Raw genomic sequence first — 18,492 nt, 5'->3', positions numbered from 1 at the left:
CTCACTTTCATCCCTGGGAACATTCTGTTCCATGGAATATGCCGCAGACTCTGTATCCAGGCCTCTCCTGCCATTTAGGACATTTCCAGCCCTGTACTTTGCAAACAACGCTGCAAGCGCTGTGCTGGGGCCTCCGTGCCCCTGCCTGGCATTTTTCTTGTGGTGGGACAATAGGCAAGGAATCCAGGGTGAGAGGGAGTGGGCATCTCCTGCTCTTTCAGATGTGGCCAAATACCTCCCTAATTCCTTTGGAGCCATTTCAACTAGCACGGCAGGGAGAGCGAGTGCCCTGTCTCTGCACACCCTGGGCCTTGTTTGGTGTCATCCAGCGGGCGTAAAGTGGCATCTTATACACCGTATGATTTCCCTGTCAAGAGTGAATGTGCGCCTCTGCTAACTAGGCTCTTAGGTCTCCTCTGTGTGGAGGGTCTGCCTGCATCCCTGACCCATTTCTCCATTGGGTGGCTTGCCTTCACCCGCTGATGTTGGGAAGGCTTCCTGATTCTGCAGAGCAGTCTTTGCCATTTAGGTGGGCCGCAAATATCTTCTATCTTCAGCAATTTATTTTCTATCCAACTGAAGTTTTTACTTTTAATGCAGTCAAATGTATCAAACTTTTCCTTCTGCCTTCCTTCCAGTATTAAAAGAAAAAAAAAAAATCCTCCCTTACCCCTGGCTCTGCAACCCAGCTGTGTCAGAGTGTGTGGGAGAGCTTGGGGAGGGCTGGTGCGTGCGCCTGACTACGTGCCGCCGAATCGTGGGCTGGGCGAGCCGTTTGGGCGCACAGACCGAGAGTTAGCAAAAGGATGTGAAGCGTGGCCCCAGACGAACGTCCTATACGGCCTCGCTTCTCTGATGAAACCAATTGTCAAAACACACTTCCTTCTCCTCCCATATTTTCTTGCGAGCGAGGATCCTACCTGCTCCGGCCGGTCGGAGCGACTCGCGCGGTCTCTGCAGCCCCCTGGGCGCGCTCACACCCGCACTCACGCCCCACGGTGCGCTCCGGAGTGTAGAACGGAGAATGCGAAGCGAGTGACGGAGTAGCTGCCGGAGGGACTGAGGGTGCGGTGGGGAGAGGTGGGGGATGGAGGTGAGCTAAGTTCTTCCACCGACTGTCTTGCAGAAACACTTAAAAGGGAAAAGAAAAAACTGACAACTCTTATCTCTTTCCACTTGCCCAGAGCAGCTCCCGCGGCGCGCGGACCTCCCTGGGCAGCGCGCGTGTGCGCGCACACGTGTGTGCGAGTCCACGCCGTGAACGTGGAGGGCTGAGGACTCTCGAACACTTCTCCTTCCAGACAGCCGCCGATTGCAGGACGAGGGCGCTCGGGTCTTCGCTGGTCCGGAAACGGGTCTGCAGTAACTCGGATCCCTCATCCCGTACCCGGCCCGCGACCCTCCCCCCACCCCTGCACCCGCCATCCAGTTCCCGCTCGGCGCTCCAGGCCCGGGACTCGGACGCCGGCGGGGACCTGGGCGCGGGGCCGCGCGCACGCCTCGCCACTAGGGTCTGCGGTTCCGGACGGGCGGTGAGGAGGGATGAGCCGAGAGCCAGGGGAGCACGCAGGCCAAGCCTGCAGGATGCTGAGAAATGGCGAGGGACGGATTCTCGGGGCGCAGCGCAGGAGAAACTTCAGGAAGCGCGTCGGAGGCGGGGCATCTGTGGAGAGGATGGGCACTGTGCTGCCACTAAAGGAAACCGGGAGGGACACGTTCGCGGCCAGGAGACCTCGCAGTCGTTCGACCTCCGGGGTCGAGCAGCTGGTGGGAGAGCCGGGTCGCCGACTGAGCCCAGAAAGTGCAGAAGAGAGCTCCCTGCGTCCTGGGGGCCCAGCCCGGGTCCCCACCCGCGGCGCTGCCCGCAGGGCCCAGGCTTTCGGGCCAGTTTGAAAACCCCGGGCCGCGTCCCAGCTCGGGGTTCCTGGACAGGAGCGGCGGGGACCCCTGGGCCTGGCGCGGGTTCGCCTACGACTTTGTTTTCCAGACACACGTGGCCACATCAGAAGAGAGTTTGAGAACCTCGGAAATCCAAAGTGTCCATAGGATCGTGAGCGGGCTCCACCCCGCTTGGAAGTCATTTACGTTTCATTTTGACTTAAATTTTGTACAATTTATAGCGACGTGTTTCGGTTTTCCAAAAAAGAAAAGAAAAACAAAGGAAAACGCAGAACTCTTGTGCTCTTTCTCCTTGTTTTTGCTGTCACTCGCCCCGCAGTCCCGCCAGGAAGTGCGGGCACAGGAGAACTCGGTTAGGAACACACTGGAAATGTGCCTTATACACTGAAACGACTCACATTTCACACGTGGTTTTACGCGGGGGAACAACGTAAAATGTGTCTCTTTCATCTTAACTGACCCCCCTCCAAATTTACACGTTCCACAATGCCACCTATTTTCCCACCAAACTCTTACAAACTCCCCGGAAGACAGGGCAAAAGGCGGAAAGAGAGAAAGGTCGAGCGAGACTCAGGTTTTATTGAAATGCTCCAGGGTTATTGTCCTTCTTCCCCGAATCAAACCGACGTGGGAGGAGGCAGGCCGGGAAGCCCGCCGCCCGTCGGTGGCCGGGGACAGCGCCGGGGCCACCGCGATGGGGACGAGGCGTTAGCCGCGGGCCACAGCGCCCCCTCGCCGCCCGCGCGCACGACTTCGGGCCGCGTCGCCGCTCAGCCTGCCCGGCTCCCGGGAGCCCCAGGACGGAGGTGGAGGGCGCCTTGGCCTGCGCCGCCGCCCCTTTCCGGGGAGGACCCGGAGCCCAAGCCCGCGCGCGTTTCTGCCGTTTCCCAGAGCTTGGCCTCCAGGAAACCACAGCTCCTTGAAACGTGCATGTCCACGCCGACTTGTTCCAAAGGCATCGGCCACTGTTGGGACAAGAAACAGTAATGTGACAGTGTTAACAACCACCACACCCGCTTGTTTTCTGAATGCACATCTGGGGCAAAGGGGCGGGGGGATCCACCGTAAACCTGAAAGCTCACTGCCCAGGTTAATGGTTCCGTGTGAGCGCGCTTTCCGGGCACTTACCCGGTTGGCCCTGCGTGCCGGCCCTTCTCTTTAAATCCAGCTTGGAGGGCAACTGAAAGCAACAGAAGCCAAGCGTACGTCCGGACCGAGACGCTCCACAGGCCTGAACGCCCTCCACGACCGTGAGCGAAGCATCTAGGTCCCTGCTCTCGGAGAGAGGAGGCCTGGCGGCCCGGGGCGCAGCCGAGCGCTCCCCGCGGTGACCCGAGACTCAGTTCCCGCGAATCCAGGCCACAGTCGCAGGCGGCCGCGCTCCCAGCCACCGCGTCGAGCCTCGACACATGCAGCCTGTTCTTTCGATTGACTTTTTAAAAAGAAGACCCAGCCAACTTTAATCTACGAAAAGGGAAAGTGATTTTAAAAAATCGGAGAGCTTTAAAGCGAAACGGAGTTTATATATCCCCATAACAATGCTGAGCGTAAGTTTTAATGTCTCTGCGTAGGCATTTTAATTTGCTACAGTCACTACTAATAAAAACGGCATGTAGGGCGATTCGACTGTTTAATAGTGCAAGGTAGACGGTTTTTATTAGTAGCAGGCAGCAGTACGGAAAATTCAGATTTCAGTGGAGGAGTATAATTGCTGGGGGATAAAATACACTCAGAGAAGAGACTGTCTTCAGAATCAGCAGCGCCGAGCTAAAGGCAGAGGGAAGTACCAGGCAGCCCTTTCTGGAGATGCACCCTGGGCGAGTCGAGACCCTCCAAAGCCACGTGCACATGTCTGGTTATACACTTAATTGATGTCAAAATCGAGTGTATCGGAGCTTATGCTCCTGTTCCAAACTGGGGATGTTTTTGTAATAATTCGCTGTTTTCTTTTCTGCCCCTGGCAGAGATCAGGCCCAGGAGAGAGATCGAGGGAGGGCGAGGGAGGGCGAGGGAGGGCGAGGGGGGGCAGGTCCAAATGCTAATGAGACAACAGCAGGCGCTGGTCTTTGGAAATGGAAATACTCAGGCCAGTCTTCCTTGGAGATAAACATTAGACCTGATTTTTTCACTTAAACTATGTAATTGGAAGCGAACCGAAGGCCTGTAACCTGATCTGCTGCTGTTTACGTTGGTCATCCAACGTGTGTCTGTCTCATTTATGGCCTCTTCCCGGCCGAATACCCTCCCAGGAAGACCACAAATGCCGTGGGTCCTGTCAAAGGCATGCGCCACAGGGCTGCTGGGGCCTCTGGCTCTCTCTCCTTCTCTTTCCTTTTTAACGCTAGGATAATTGATTTAAAATATCTGCCCTGAACTGAATTAGGACGTCCTGCTTGGGGTCACAGCATTGTTGAAACTCCCCTGCTGGGTGCTCACATCGGCCCAGAGTGTGTGGGAAGTAGTGGGGGAGGGGCGGGGCGGAGGAGGGTGTGTTTGGGGGGGAGGTGGCGAGTGAGGTGTAGCGGGAGCGGGCTGGGGTTTGTAGGCAGCGTGGGGGGACAGTAGGGAGCGAGTGGCTTGGGGTCTCGGGCGAGAGGCGGCTGGTTAAAGGGCCTTGACCGCACCTGCCGGGAGCCACGCACCCGCAGGCCAAGGAGGGTGGGTTCTGCTCAAGCCCGGCACTGCCGTTTACATCTGGTTCCCTTGGACCTAGGGAAAGACAGACGCACCCTGACTGCCTCGAAGGTTCCTCAGGCGATCAGGCCGCAGACTGGGGCCTCATGGTCCCCGCGCTGCAGCCGCAGCCGGCAGAGCGGCCGCAGGACGCGCGCGCGGCGCCCGCGCGACCGCGACCCGAACGCGATAACTCTGGCCACTCTGAGAGCTGCCCAACCAACAGGGGGCTGCGGGAAGGGGGGGTCTGCGGGCCGGAGCTCCCACCTACCGCGTTCTCCCCCTACAGGTCACCCACCCGAGACGGTCGCCGAGGAAGTGGCACCTGTTGTGTGGGCCACCCCGCCGTATCCGCACACACCCGACCCCCCGTGGACCTCCTGAGAGCCACCGGTGACCTCCCCCCACCTCCCCCCGTCCCCCAGCCCAGTCGCCAGACGCCCGCTTCCGCTGGCCCGGCCCCCAGAGAAGGTATGGGGAGAAGGGTGTTTTCGAGGGACTGGGGGTCCCAGGGCCCTTTCCCTAGCATCTCGCCGCTGGGCCCTGCGAAGCTCCTCCCGAGTCGCCTGTTACCTGAGCTACCTGTGCCGCCGACTGCGCCGCCCGTGCCACCAGCCTGTCGTTTTCTCGTCCCTTCCCGAGTGACAGCGAGGCTTCACGTCGTGCCAGAGGCGGTCTGTCCAGTGACAATCATTCCCCAGAGTGTTTTACAACACACATCCGAAAGAGGAGTCAACTTATTAAAACAAAATAAAATAAAACTCTTTGGAGGGGGTGGCGTCTTCCCGGACGAAGCACTGGAGGCGTGGGCTAAAACGCTTCCTAGAGCAGAAAGTCCTAACACCCCGGGACCGGCTTGCCACTACGGACTTCGGGGCAGAAAGCTCACCTCAGGGCCCTCCTGGCAGTTCGCAACGAAAGTGCCCCGGATCCGGGTCCCGCGGGGACACGCTGGGCGGCGCGGGGCCGGAGACCACACGCGAGGCCACGCGGGGAGCTTCGCACCGCGCGGCAGGCAGGGTGGACGCAGGAAGGTGGAAGTCAGCGCCACGCACGGCACCCCCAGGAGGACCCGGGCCTCGGGTGCCACACTCCCGCCCCATCACCCGCGGCTCTCGGCCCTGGCACTAGGGTCCTGCGCTCAGCCACCCGGGCGGAGAGGGGGCACGGGCCGTTCTTCCCCCCAAGTGGCAGCCCGGCGGCCTCTGCCGGGTTCTCGCGGGCCGAGCTGGGGGCGGGGCAAGGGAAGGGGGCCAGCGCGGCTGGGTCTGGGGGGCTGGCCGAGGAAGGTGGGAGGGCGGGTGCCGGGAGTCCGCGCGAGTGGGAGGGGGTGCGCACTGCTCGGCCCCGCCAGGCTGCGGGGCCGCGAGCCGCGGGCTGGGTCTGCGCGAGAGGCGACTGCGCCACAAAAGCCTGCGCGTCGCTATCGCCTCCTCCTCCCTCCTTCCTCCCTCCCGCCGCCCGCTCCTCCGCCCCCCTCCCCGGCCCGTCTCCGCCCCTCCCCCGGCCGCGGCCTGGCGGCTTGAGCCGGCAAAGCGGGCGGGGCAGGGGAGGGGCGGGCGCCCGAATATGCAGATGAGCTCGTGACGGACAGCTCTGCGTTCCAATGTCCCTCGGAAACTCGAGCGCTCCTTCCTCAACTCCTCACTCCCGAGTCCAGACTCCCCCAAACCCCGACCGCCGGCCTGGCGCGCGGCTGCGCCCACCGGCTCCGCGCTGCCGCTGCCGAGGCCGCCGCCGCCGCCGCCCAGCCGCTCCCCCGGCCCGCGGGCCGCCCGGGCTAGTGAGCAGGCCGGCCTGCCTCGGCCGGCGGTCCCCGCGCCCGCCGCCGCCGCGCCGCGCCCCGGCCGGGCGTGGATGGAGGGCGCCGCGCGCCCTGCCCGCTGTTCGGCGTGACGCGGGCCCGGCGCCCCGCGCCCACCATGTCCTACCCGCAGGGCTACCTGTACCAGGCGCCCGGCTCGCTGGCGCTATACTCGTGCCCGGCGTACGGCGCGTCGGCACTGGCGGCGCCGCGCAGCGAGGAGCTGGCTCGCTCGGCGTCGGGCTCGGCGTTCAGCCCTTACCCGGGCTCCGCGGCCTTCACCGCGCAGGCGGCCACGGGCTTCGGCAGCCCGCTGCAGTACTCGGCCGACGCTGCCGCCGCCGCCGCCGGCTTCCCATCCTACATGGTAACCGCGCGCGGGCGGGCGGGCGGGCGGGCTGGACGCGGGACGCCGGGCGCGGAGACACTGATCAGGGCGCTGGCGGAGCGGGGCCGGGGATCCGCGAGCTGGGCCGCGGGGAACGTGCCGTGGGAGGTGGCTCTGCAGTCGCCGACTGGGGTCGCCGCGCTGCTGGCGGGACGAGAGGCCAGGACAAGAGGCAGGGCGGTCGGCCGGCGACGTCCTGAGCGCGGGCCGAGACTCGCGCTCCACGCCCTTCCACTCGGCTGCAGGGGTCATTTTCCCCAAGAGCCTGTGAAGTGCGACTCCGCTGGGGTCGGGATGGGATCTGTCCTGGGTGGTCCTTCCTTCAGGCGCCGAAGCTCGGCCAGCAGTCCGGAGCGGGCCGGGGCTCGCTTCTTTCGGCGCAGGGCGCAAGGGTCGGCGCCACTGGGGCCTCCGGGGCGATTACCGAGTGTTTAGCATCTACTTGTAGGGGCTTGGGGTCACTGGGTTGGGGAAGGGAGGGAGATCGGCAGAGGCTCTGGGGCCCGGCCCGGCCGCCAAGATCTCAGCCTTAATCTGTCCCACAGGCCATGCTTCGGAAAAACGTGTCGGCCGGCGTTTGGCCAGCTAAGTGCCGCCTCGGTCCCCTGCGCACCGAGAGCAGCTCCTGCTTCCCCGACCCGGGGTCGGCCCGCGCTCCTCGGGGTCTGCAGCTGGGCCCGGCCGGGTGTGGCAAAACGCATTTTAGATGATGGAGGCCGTAACGGGGGCTTGTGGCCACCTCCCGCGCTCGGCGGAATTCCAGGGCAGTATTGGAGTTGCTGGGGCCTCGGCGAAGGCTGTAAAAGTCTCGAATTTAAACGTTAAAGGCTGAATTAACATGCTAATTACCACATATTTGAAGAATTCGAAACGGTGACTGGCTTCTGAGTTGCAAATTGGATTTGCCGAGCTTTAGGGCGGTGAATAGCGGAGCGGGGGCTCTGGGGTAGTTTTTTAACCATATAAGGGCGGGGGAGGGGGAGTAGGGGAGGCAGCCGCACTTAACATCCAGAGAAATTTAGATATCAGGAAACTACCTGTGGGCCTGTGTGTGCGTTCGTATTTGTGTACGTCTGTACTGGCGGCCCAGGGGCATTTGGGGGAAGATGCGTCGTTTTAGGAAAGTGAAATAGTTGGAAATTTTGAGAATAAAACCGTATCGCTTTTCTTGATCAACAGCTGGCCTTAAATTACCCGCTGAGTCCTTTTGCTCTGTTGCCTCGGGAAGCGCAGCTCTAGCGCCGGAGGCATCGTGGGAAAGGCGGCCACGGGCGGGCGGAGGGGTCGCCTTGGCGCTGACGCCTGGCGGGTCCCCAAGCGACCCGCTCACCAGGCTCTTGTCGGTTGCAGGGTGCGCCCTACGACGCACACACGACCGGGATGACGGGCGCCATCAGCTACCACCCTTATGGAAGCGCGGCCTACCCGTACCAGCTCAATGACCCGGCCTACCGCAAGAACGCCACGCGGGATGCCACGGCCACGCTCAAGGCCTGGCTCAACGAGCACCGCAAGAACCCCTACCCCACCAAGGGCGAGAAGATCATGCTGGCCATCATCACCAAGATGACCCTCACGCAGGTCTCCACCTGGTTCGCCAACGCGCGCCGGCGCCTCAAGAAGGAGAACAAGATGACGTGGGCCCCCAGGAACAAAAGCGAGGACGAGGACGAGGACGAGGGCGACTCGGCAAGGAGCAAGGAGGAGAGTCCGGACAAGGTGCAGGAGGGCACCGAGACTTCGGCGGAGGACGAAGGTGAGAGGGGCCGAGGCGGGCGCAGGGTCGCGGGGGCTTTCTTCCCAGGCGGGGCGCCAAGGTGAGGTCAGGGAGGATGAGGTCGGGCGGGGGGGCGGGTGCTGCTCGCCCGACGCTCCACGTTCGGGCCTGGAGTCTCGGCCGCCTGGCAGCTCCGGGGCCGAGCAACTCCTCCTCGGTGAGCGCGTCCTGGGAGGTCGCGCTCCCTGGAGGACGCGGCTCGGGTTGGGTCGAAGTGAGGGAGCAGGTGGGGCAGAGAGCCCCCGGGTGCCACAGACCGTGCCCGCGCCCCTGCAGGGATCAGCCTGCACGTCGACTCGCTCACGGATCATTCGTGCTCCGCCGAGTCGGACGGAGAGAAGCTGCCGTGCCGGGCCGAGGACCCCCTGTGTGAGTCGGGCTCGGAGTGCAAGGAGAAGTACGACGACCTGGAGGACGACGAGGACGACGACGAGGAGGGCGAGCGGGACCTGGCGCCGCCCAAGCCCGTGACCTCGTCGCCGCTCACCGGCGTGGAGGCGCCGCTGCTGAGCCCCCCATCCGAGGCCGCGCCCCGCGGGGGCGGCGGCGGCGGCGGCGGCAAGACGCCCCTGGGCAGCCGGACGTCGCCGGGCGCGCCGCCGCCCGCCAGCAAGCCCAAGCTGTGGTCTCTGGCCGAGATCGCCACGTCGGACCTCAAGCAGCCGAGCCTGGGCCCGGCCTGCGCGCCGCCGGGGCTGCCAGCGGCCGCCGCGCCCGCCTCGTCAGGGGCGCCGCCGGGCGGCTCGCCCTACCCCGCGTCGCCGCTGCTCGGCCGCCACCTCTACTACACGTCGCCCTTCTACGGCAACTACACAAACTACGGGAACTTGAACGCGGCTCTGCAGGGCCAGGGTCTCCTGCGGTACAACTCGGCGGCCGCGGCCCCCGGAGAGGCGCTGCACGCGGCGCCCAAGGCTGCCAGCGACGCGGGCAAGGCGGGCGCGCACCCGCTGGAACCCCACTACCGGCCCCCCGGCGGCGGCTACGAGCCCAAGAAAGGTAGGCGGCCTGCGGCCCGCGGGGCCCTGCGGGAGGGGGCGCCTGCGGGTCCCCGGTTGGTGAGCACCCTTGAGGAGCCGGGGAAGGGGCCGGGGGACCTGTAGGTCTGGCCGGGGAAGCTTTGTCGCTTACAGGAGAACAGGAAGAAGACAGGACGTCTTTGGACGGTGGTTCTTGGACTGCAAGTTAGAAGTGAAGGGGTGGTGAGGGTAGAAAGGGGGCGGAGGGCCAGGCGATCCTGCCACGCAACGGGACTTGCCCCCTTATAGCTGACTTTTCATTTAATTTATCATTATTACCGTTACTAGTATTCTCGTGACTGTTTTCGTTTGGGCAAACACAGATTGCCCAACATGCAGCTGACAGCTTTCCCCCTGCTGACTGAGCCTACGCTTTCTGTCTTTTCTGTCCCTTTATAGAGTCTCAGCTGAATCTCCTCTTCTGCCTTTGGCTGGAAGGAAACAAAACGTTCTAGTTCTTCCCAGAGGCCTTAGTTTTTAAATCTTCAAAATAGAAAGCGAGAGCCTATTTTCTTTCTCTCCTTTTCTTTATATTGTCTCTGTTGCTCATAATGCAGGCTTGAGCTGATAAGACCTGTAAAAGGAGTCAAGGGGGAGAGAAAATGAGGACGCGGAAACATGACCGAAGTCTGTCTCAGGCAGTGGTGGTGGGGACAGCGGGCTCCCCCAGACTGCTCGCTGGGCGCAGGGGGCAAGGGCATGGCGAGTGTGGGTGTGCAGGCTGGTGGCTGTGCTGCTGTCTGGGAGACTGATGGCTCTGGGGGTGGGTTCTGACTAACTGCCCCCTCCCCTGACAGATGCCAGTGAGGGCTGCACCGTGGTTGGTGGAGGCCTCCAGCCCTACCTATAGAAGGGCCGCACACAGCAATGCAAGTAAGTGGGCTCCCTGGGGTTCCCCCTTACCCCTTGGGGAGCCTCCCCGAACCAGTTGCCCTGTAAACTTGCTTAATGTGTATTTCTTGCTTTTTGGCACGGGGTATGAGGACAGAGCACTGCAATCTTCCCCCTTTTTTTTGTTTTGTTTTGTTTTGTTTTCCCCTTTAAGTGGGAGGGGATCCATGCTCTTTTAGAGAGTCCTTTTTCTGCTCAAGTTCTGCTTTACAGAATCACTCCTTTAACTGGAATGTATTTATTGCTGTTGTTTTCTCTTTGGAAAAAATAGATTCTTAAAATCTGGGTATTTGTATGCAATTTGGAACTTTGTTTTTTAACTATGCTAGACCCTTAATAGACACTTGCTTTGATGAGCGAGTGCCCCTGAAACTTGGGGTATCAAAGACCTTTATAGATGATCTTCGCAGAGTCAGACTGGAGAGACATAGAAGGACTAGTCTAGCTTTTATCAGGCTTGTCCCTATGTCCAGATGGACTAGGTAGGGCCGTGCAGTTCACCTGGCTGACAGCGGCAACTCAAAAAATACCCACTTTACAAGTAGGCACGATTACTAATCACAGATCTTGGAGATGGGAAAGAGGCAAGGCCATTTCAGATGGACTCCTTTTTAGAATATGATGATGTTGGCATGGGACTGAAGGATTTGGGATGATTTGGTCTTTTCCTTGGTCCACAGGTAGGTGTCACAATTGCTTTGGAAAAAAAGTCAGCAGGCCATTCTCTCTTCCCAAGTTCATAAATATACAGATGTATTAAAAAAAAATGATCTCTAAATCCGGACCACATCTTGTGCCACTGTAAACGAGGAGGATCCACAGGGCACTGCCAACCCACAGACTCTATCGGAACAGACTTTTGTTGGACATATGTGAATTTGTTGGCATAGTATAGCTTCCCCAATGTATGTGTGACTTTTGAAAACAATCTTTTTTCTCAGGATATCTTGAATTGATCACTTCATTGCCACGGTATATATTCTATAGGTGTGATAGGATTTACTGTAAAGTTTATTTGTAAAAGATGTACACAGTAGAAATAAAACGTGATTATAGAACTTGAGTACTTAAGAAGTGGAAACAAATTTGATATTTATTTTTATAATGATATAAAGCTTCTAGTAATTTATGCAAGTTGTATTGCAATGGAATCTAAACCTTTTGTAAATAAATTCTGCCTGGTTTTTATTTGAACATTGCTGGTTATATAATCTTTGTTGGTTGTTTAACAAGAATTCTTTACTAATTTATATCTTAAATTGTAAATAAAAGCAAACTAGTCTACAACAATGTGGTGTCTGGGGCTCATTTGTCCTGGAAGAGTGATTTGCGTAGGGAGTCCTGGTGACAGTAGCCCCTCTGCCCAGGTGATCTGACCTCAGTCTTTTTGATGAAAATGTGTAAAATAATCTCTCCCTTCTGCTCCTACAAAAAGGCAGATGGAAGAGACGTACACAGTAGGGAGATATGTATGGTTTTAGGTTATTTATGTACACATGCATTGCAAGAAAATTCCGATTTTGCGTTCTGAATATGAAAATGGTTTGTTAGTATACATTTGAAAAGCCTGGCAAGATAAAATGATCTGATATGCCGATGCGTTGGGATCCATTTTATGTTTATTTCTGGTATAGGCTTATTGAACCTTCTCAGTAGCTAGAGAATTGCGATAACATGGATAATACTTACACCCTCACCATAAATTATTGAGGGAAATAATTGTTTATCGTAACCTTGAATTATCCAAATTGGCGTAGATTATTCAGATTTATCGGATGGCTTCTTAACTCTCCTTTTCATATAACTCACATTAAACACACGGCGAAAATCTGGGAGGAGCGATTTATTTTCCTTACAGTGACTCTTACCCTTACCCTGGGGGGAAAGAAAAGTTTAAAGAACCTTAGCCTATTGCCTCGTTATTGTGTTACTATCTAATGATAGGACAAGTCTAGAATTTGTAGTCAGGGAACATATTCCCTTTGATTAGTATCATAAAAGCAGCAAAACTGTCACTTTAATTTTCAGCAAAATTATATGGATATCCATATAATATAATTTCAGAAAAGGAATGAACAATCATTTATTTCCTCTCCAAAGATAAATTGAGTGAATATAACTTACGGTTATAAAACAAGAATAATAGCTTCTTAGATTGCCCTTTAATCAATCATACACTTATTTTTCAAGAGGTTCATCTATTTTATTCCATGATTAATAATGTTGCAGCCTGAGAGCATTATTGGATCCCAGCGGGGGTCATCCCGGATGCTTTTAGCTGCTTTGGAATGGTCAGTTGGGGTTCATTATGGGCTGATATTGAACAATTTATAAAATCTTGTCTACACGTCTGCCAGCTCCGATAGGCCGACGTGTCTGAGGATGGGAAATTGCTGGACCAGTTGATATTGACAAACGGAGCTCTCTCCAGTGGCTTTTTGTGCCTTAGAAATTAGTGGCCTCTTGCTGGGGTCTTGTTAGAAAGGGTATTCGAAAGTAATCTTAGACACTTGAGGCAAATCCAGGGGGCTGTGAACTGGTCACAGCGCCACGCCTGTGGGGAGGAACGGTGGGGTCTGACTGCCAACGGAGACGCAGGCCAAGGTTTCGGTTTTCTATTACTTCTCAGGCATTTTGTTGGCTTTGAGTAGATAAGCATTTGGAGGTTAGCAGAAAGCGAATCTCTGGGGGTACACAACTATTTTTTTTCTCCTTCCTGCCTCTCCTAGTAAGAGACCTTGACATGTTTGGATCTGAGCTATCTCTTGGCAACAGGGAAGATTTTTCACGTGGGCAGCCTGGTTACTCTGTGGCAGCATGTCTGGAAGAAAACAAATTCGAGTCTGTGGACATAAAAGTGAGGCGGGAGCTCCTTTGCCTGTTTTTGTCTTAGATGAAGGCTTTGTAGAATTACTGTGAAGATAATGATTTCCCCTCCAGATAGCATTTGACATTGCCATACGAAGGCGTTAAGTAGTTTTGCTTTTATTAATATTAGCTGTATTTTCTAAATCAGCAGGGAATACAGTGCACATGGCAGCAATATCTGCTATATGCAGTATTATAATTTGAATATTTGAAGACTTCAGTGAAAAGTATGAAAGTTAACAATATTCAACAAATTAAGCACTGAAAGACCATGTCCCCAGTGAATATACACACTGAGGGCACTCCATCTCTTAAAGAAGTGTGGAGTGGAGAAGTAGGAAACCCAGGCAAAAATTGGTCTCCTTGCACATGTTCAGAAATTGAAGCCTGGATAAAAGCTGTCTCCCTTTGGAACTGAAGATTGTTTTACCTGGACATGTGATCCCTTCCACACACACACACACACACACACACACACACACACACACACACACACACACACACACACACACACACACACAGCAGCCCTCCGCTCAGGGACAACGCATACCTTTCAATGGGTGAAAACTCAAAGCAGCGCAGGAGATTAGCCCAGGCTAACGAATCTTCTTTGATGTTTATAAGTCCAACAAATTATCAAAGATTTCCATAACTTACCCACCCTGCCTCCTGACCTGAATTTCTTTCTGGAAAACTTGATTTTGAAATGTGCTCTAAGCACATAAAAGCTGCAGGTGTTTAGCGGGATCTTTTTAAGGAAATGCAGAGTGGGGTATGGTTTCTCCACGCAGATCCTTAGGGAAGATGAGGGAGAAAGAGAGACCCATAGAGACACAGAGACAGGGAAGGAAGTTGCTGCGTCTGATTTTTATCTTTTGCTTTAAAATCGAGCTAATCAAACATTACGACCTGGCCTACGAAGACTTTCGCAGATGTTAGCGGAGGCGGAGGAGAGGGGGGCGCGCAGTGGCGAGCACGCGGGGCCTTGGGGACGCGGGCCTGGCCCGGCCTCCCGCCCCTCGGCTGGGATGCAGCCCCGCGGTCCGGCTTGCCGGCCTCTGCCCCGCGCGGCCCCGGGTGCTTTAAAGCAGATTTATCGGAATTCGCGCTTTAATCTCAGGTGGGCCCCGGGGCCGGGCGCTGCTGAGAGCAAGGGGAGCGCTTGCCCGGCGGCCGCAGGCTCCGCGCCCGTCAAATGTCAACATTTGTTCCCAATAAAAGAGTTATTGTTTCTGCAAAGCTGCCGGGCAACTGCCTTTGAAACTTAAAAAGAACTTCATCCACCTTTGTCTGCGGCGAGGCCGCGGGGGCGGCGGAGAGGAAGGGGCCGGGCGCCCGGGCCGGGGCTCCGCGCATCCCGCATCCCTCGCTGCCGCCGCCGCCGCCGCAGCCGAGCAGGTCCAGGAAGCGCGGAAGCGGCCGGGTGCCCGCGAGGCTGTCCTCCCGCGCGTGGTTATCCGGCATCTTTGGATCTGGCCCTTGCGCACCGCTGCGGAAAGCGCGGACGGAGCAGCCGCCCTCCACTGGCCGCGTGCGTTTTAGGGTCATTTAAAATCGCGCTGAAATATTATCAGAGGCTAAGAGTCAAGTCGACCCTTTTGTTTCTTAACGTGACGGAATAAATGTGCCCTAAATTCTCTGCTCGAGTCGCAGTAAAGAGACATAAGTTTGCAAAAATCATTACAAAGCCATTTATCTTTTCAGCCGGAGGCATCCCTTTTCAAATGTAAACAATACGCTGGATTATTAGAAAGTTCCTCAAAGTAACAGTCTACACTGATTATCCACCACATACTTTTTCTTTAGCTTCCCAGTGCATTGAAAATCCCAAGGAAAACATTCATTTTAACCCCAAACTAAGGATATAAATAGACCCATTAAATATGTTTTTACACTACCTTTTACAAAAATAACATTTTAAACATTAAAAAAATGTGTTAACCCAAGAGACAATCTTGGGAACAATACACAACAGTCTGTGATATGTGGATATTATGATTAACATCATTTGAATTTCTACAAATCGCAAAGGGGACATATCCCTTTGATGTATTTGCAAACCTTTATGTAAGTGACAAATCCCTGCAGATATTTTAAAGGCTTATTATAAGGAGAAGTAATCTATGACAATATAATTTTCCAGTTGCTGGAAATTACTTTCTATTGGCCATGATGAAACCACACGCCAGCCCTTCCCTTTGCTTGGGCTAGAATGCTAGGAAACCGGTGTTTGATGCTATGCACTTGGACGTCAGGCATTGGTAGGCGAGGGAGGCACCATTTCTAGCCCCAGTTTGGGGAGCAAATACCCCCACTTTCATGCTCTCCTCTGCTTTTTCACCTGCATCTCTTGCAAACAGAGGGATATAGTCTCAGCTGGCACCTCCACCCTCCACTCTCTAGGCAGAGAAAATAGGCTTGTATTCCCTCTGCTGAGGGCAGAGTGTTCTCGCTCTTTCTAAGAAAGATAAAAATGGAAGCTGTTTGCAAGGAGGACTCTACTGGTAATATAATGCAAATGGAATGAGTCAGGAAATCTGCCTTCTGTTCTTTTGCAACCCCAGGTAAAAGGAAAGAGGAAGAATGATTTTTGTTTGTTTGTTTAAGTGTGGCTCCAAGATAATAAGGAAGCATCTTTTAAAAAGGTGTCCCAGTGTTACTTGGTTCTAGATGAAACTGAAAACAAATTAAATCTAAGATTCTTAAAGAAGCAGCTGTGAGGTTTGGGGCTGCCTCCAAATGGAAACTAACTGGATCTTCATAGGCAATGCCCAGAGGGAAGGAACAAAATAACACTACACAAGCACTCACGTTTTTTTAGGTGGGGGGCTGGGGGAATTAACAATTGATTGTGTGTAAGTTCTGATCAATTATTAACCATTAGTGTCAACAACCGGGTTATAATTACCTTTGGTTATTTTAAAGAATATTTTTTTTTCATTTCTCTGATTGGGTTATTAGTTAATGCACTTGAGTAACGATTCTAAGAGGTGATCAGACCAGGCCCCTTCTGTTGGTGACCTTTAGGGAAAACACATTCTTGCTCTCCTTGTCAGAAATTCCCTCCCAGCCTCCACTCTACTAGCGGGCACCTTTCTGTCCTCCCTCTGCCATAAATAAGGATTCGCGAGGAAAAGGGGAAAATGACAAACAAATAGAGTGCAGCTGGAATTAATAAGGCGGACCAAAGTTAGTGGGGCTGGGACTGCTCGCAGCGCAGGTCTAAGCAAGGCCCGTAAAGGTGTCAGCATTTTAGCCTTTCTCCTCCAAGATCAAAAGAAAGCGCAAAGCGAACATTTTAACCCCTGACATTTTCGAACAGGGGAAGGCGGGCTGGGGGAGGACCCCTGTTTTCAGGCCCTGCTCCTACCAGCACAGTGAGACCACCCTGGCCTGGGGATGGGAAGGGTGCCGAGCGTTCGTCCTGAGCAGGTGCGGGTCCCGCGTGACCCGGGGGTGTCACGAGCCCTGAAAAGTTGGGAGGTGAGTTAGCAGGTCAGGTGGGGACATGTAGGTGGCCCAGAGAGACGGGGAAGGCCAATCGGTGCCCCGACGTGCTGGGTGCGGAGAGGCAGTGTCAGCCGGGGAGGCCGCTCTGCAGCGCGCGGAGGGGGGGACCGTGGGCGCCGGCGGCCCCGGGTGAGGTGCGTGACCTGGAGGCGCCCCGCTCCCGGCCGCGCTCTCCACGGGGACACCCGGGGGCCCGAAGTTCATTAATGGCATTTAACCCAGGGTCGGTTCTGAGCCCACGTTTGGCCCCTGCACAACTACTACAATCATTTCTTCAAGGAACTATCTTTCGCCCACGGTCCCCAGCCCCCGGGCCGTCCGGGCTGAGGACGTCCTTCAGCTGGCAGGTCCAGGGACCGCGAAGAGCGCGGGAGGGACCGCAGGGCCCGGCTGGGAGCCCTCGCCCGGGGCACTGGGAAGTGCAGAGGGCGCGGGGGGCGCTGAGGAGAGGGCAGAGCCCCGCCCAGATCTCGCTCCGGGAGGCCTGGGTCCAGCGGCCTGCTGATGTCCTCCCGCCACTTCCAGGCCCCGTCCCCTCGAGGGGAGACGGTCTGGCCCTTCGCAGCCTCCTTAGGGGAGGCCGCAGCCGGGCGCCTGGGGCCCGTCCACCAGCCTGCAGGGACGCGCGACGCCTGCCAGCTCCCAGAGGAGGCCCCATCCCGGGCTCCTCCGACGACTGCGCCCCCAGCTCCACTCCGCTAGCCCCCACCCTGGCCCTACTGCTGCTCCCTCCCCTCGACAAGTCTCCCCTCCTCCTCCCGGCCCCTCTCGCGGGCCCCCTGTCCTCCAGCCCTGCTCCGGACACCCTCGCGGGCGGCTCTGGGTGCCGCACCCCTGCCCCTCCGGAGCGCGGGCGTGCGCGGGGAAGGGGCGCAGAGTCCACGCCCTAGCTGCCGCAAATCGAAAGCACTGCCTCCAAGTTTAGGATGAGGGAGGGTCGGCTGGGCGCCTTCCCCACGCCCAGGAGGGAGGAGCCGCCGCCAGCCTTGCTGTTTGCCCCCTTCCCTCGGTTCTTTTGCAGGTCTTTACGGCACGCACCAGGCAACTACGCGGTGCCCGGAGGAGAGCTCGAGGTGATATTCGCTCGGCAGCTGAGAGCACTTGCCCCGCACCGGTGGCCGCCTTCGTGGCGCGCGCCCGGAAGGTCCCGCCGGGCAGTGACCGGGGCGGGGACCCCGTGCACCCCCAGCCGCCTTCCCAGGACCCGCGCGGAGGAGCCTGACTGCACAGCTCGCCTGGCGGGGCTGCATCTCTGGGACGACCTGGATAAACCTAGCCAGGGGCGGGAGGGCGCTCGATTGAGCCGCTGGCGTCTGGGTGCGACTCCCCGCACGCAGTCCAGTGGCCTGAGACATCTCTTCTCCTTTTCAGGGAATTTACCGGGAGAAGTCAGGGTTTTACAGGCCCGATCAAGCAAGTTTAGTTACCTCGACACACTCTCCCTCCCCCCCACTCCCGTCCCACACTTCTCTTTAAGAACCAGCTGGAGGGCTGCCTGGAGGTGGTGACAAGCCCACGTGGACGCAGCGGAGTTCACGGCCTGGATGGGGGCGCCCGCGAGCGCCAGGTCGCCTGGGTTTCGTCCAGCTACAGCCCCTCAGGACAAGCTCCAGAGTCAAAGGCGGGGGGGGGGGGGGGATGTCCTGGAACCCAGCCTCACTGC

At 57.0% G+C, this 18,492-nt stretch overlaps 1 protein-coding gene and 1 long non-coding RNA gene across 3 annotated transcripts; one reads left to right on the top strand and one right to left on the bottom strand.

Annotated features, from left to right (window-relative positions):
* Positions 1 to 2,464: 2,464 nt before the first annotated feature.
* On the bottom strand, positions 2,465 to 5,980 carry LOC307184581. 2 transcript variants are annotated; one of them, XR_013827757.1, is made up of 4 exons: positions 5,462 to 5,980; positions 5,146 to 5,248; positions 3,028 to 3,363; positions 2,465 to 2,864 (listed from the first exon to the last, which is right to left on the bottom strand). It is a non-coding gene; the product is annotated as an uncharacterized lncRNA (long non-coding RNA). The 2 variants fall into 2 exon arrangements; XR_013827758.1 differs by lacking the exons at positions 2,465 to 2,864; positions 3,028 to 3,363 and adding an exon at positions 3,627 to 4,608.
* Positions 5,981 to 6,276: 296 nt separating this feature from the next.
* On the top strand, positions 6,277 to 11,732 carry IRX2 (iroquois homeobox 2). Its single transcript, XM_079918014.1, has 5 exons — positions 6,277 to 6,743; positions 8,115 to 8,520; positions 8,818 to 9,540; positions 10,358 to 10,433; positions 11,132 to 11,732. The coding sequence occupies exons 1-4, from the start codon at positions 6,495 to 6,497 to the stop codon at positions 10,408 to 10,410; spliced, it is 1,431 nt and encodes a 476-aa protein (XP_079774140.1). The 5' UTR covers positions 6,277 to 6,494; the 3' UTR covers positions 10,411 to 10,433; positions 11,132 to 11,732.
* Positions 11,733 to 18,492: the final 6,760 nt, after the last annotated feature.

This window comes from Stenella coeruleoalba (assembly GCF_951394435.1).
Source record: "Stenella coeruleoalba genome assembly, chromosome: 3".
NCBI lineage: Eukaryota > Metazoa > Chordata > Mammalia > Artiodactyla > Delphinidae > Stenella > Stenella coeruleoalba.
This window is presented reverse-complemented; position numbering and strand designations above follow the sequence as displayed.

Bases quoted from the DNA above. Each gene is read 5' to 3' on its own strand.
- IRX2 (XM_079918014.1), top strand. From the start codon at position 6,495: ATGTCCTACCCGCAGGGCTACCTGTACCAGGCGCCCGGCTCGCTGGCG. The intron at 6,744-8,114 runs GTAACCGCGCGC...TGTCGGTTGCAG, and splicing joins CCGGCTTCCCATCCTACATG to GGTGCGCCCTACGACGCACA. The intron at 9,541-10,357 runs GTAGGCGGCCTG...CTCCCCTGACAG, and splicing joins CGGCTACGAGCCCAAGAAAG to ATGCCAGTGAGGGCTGCACC.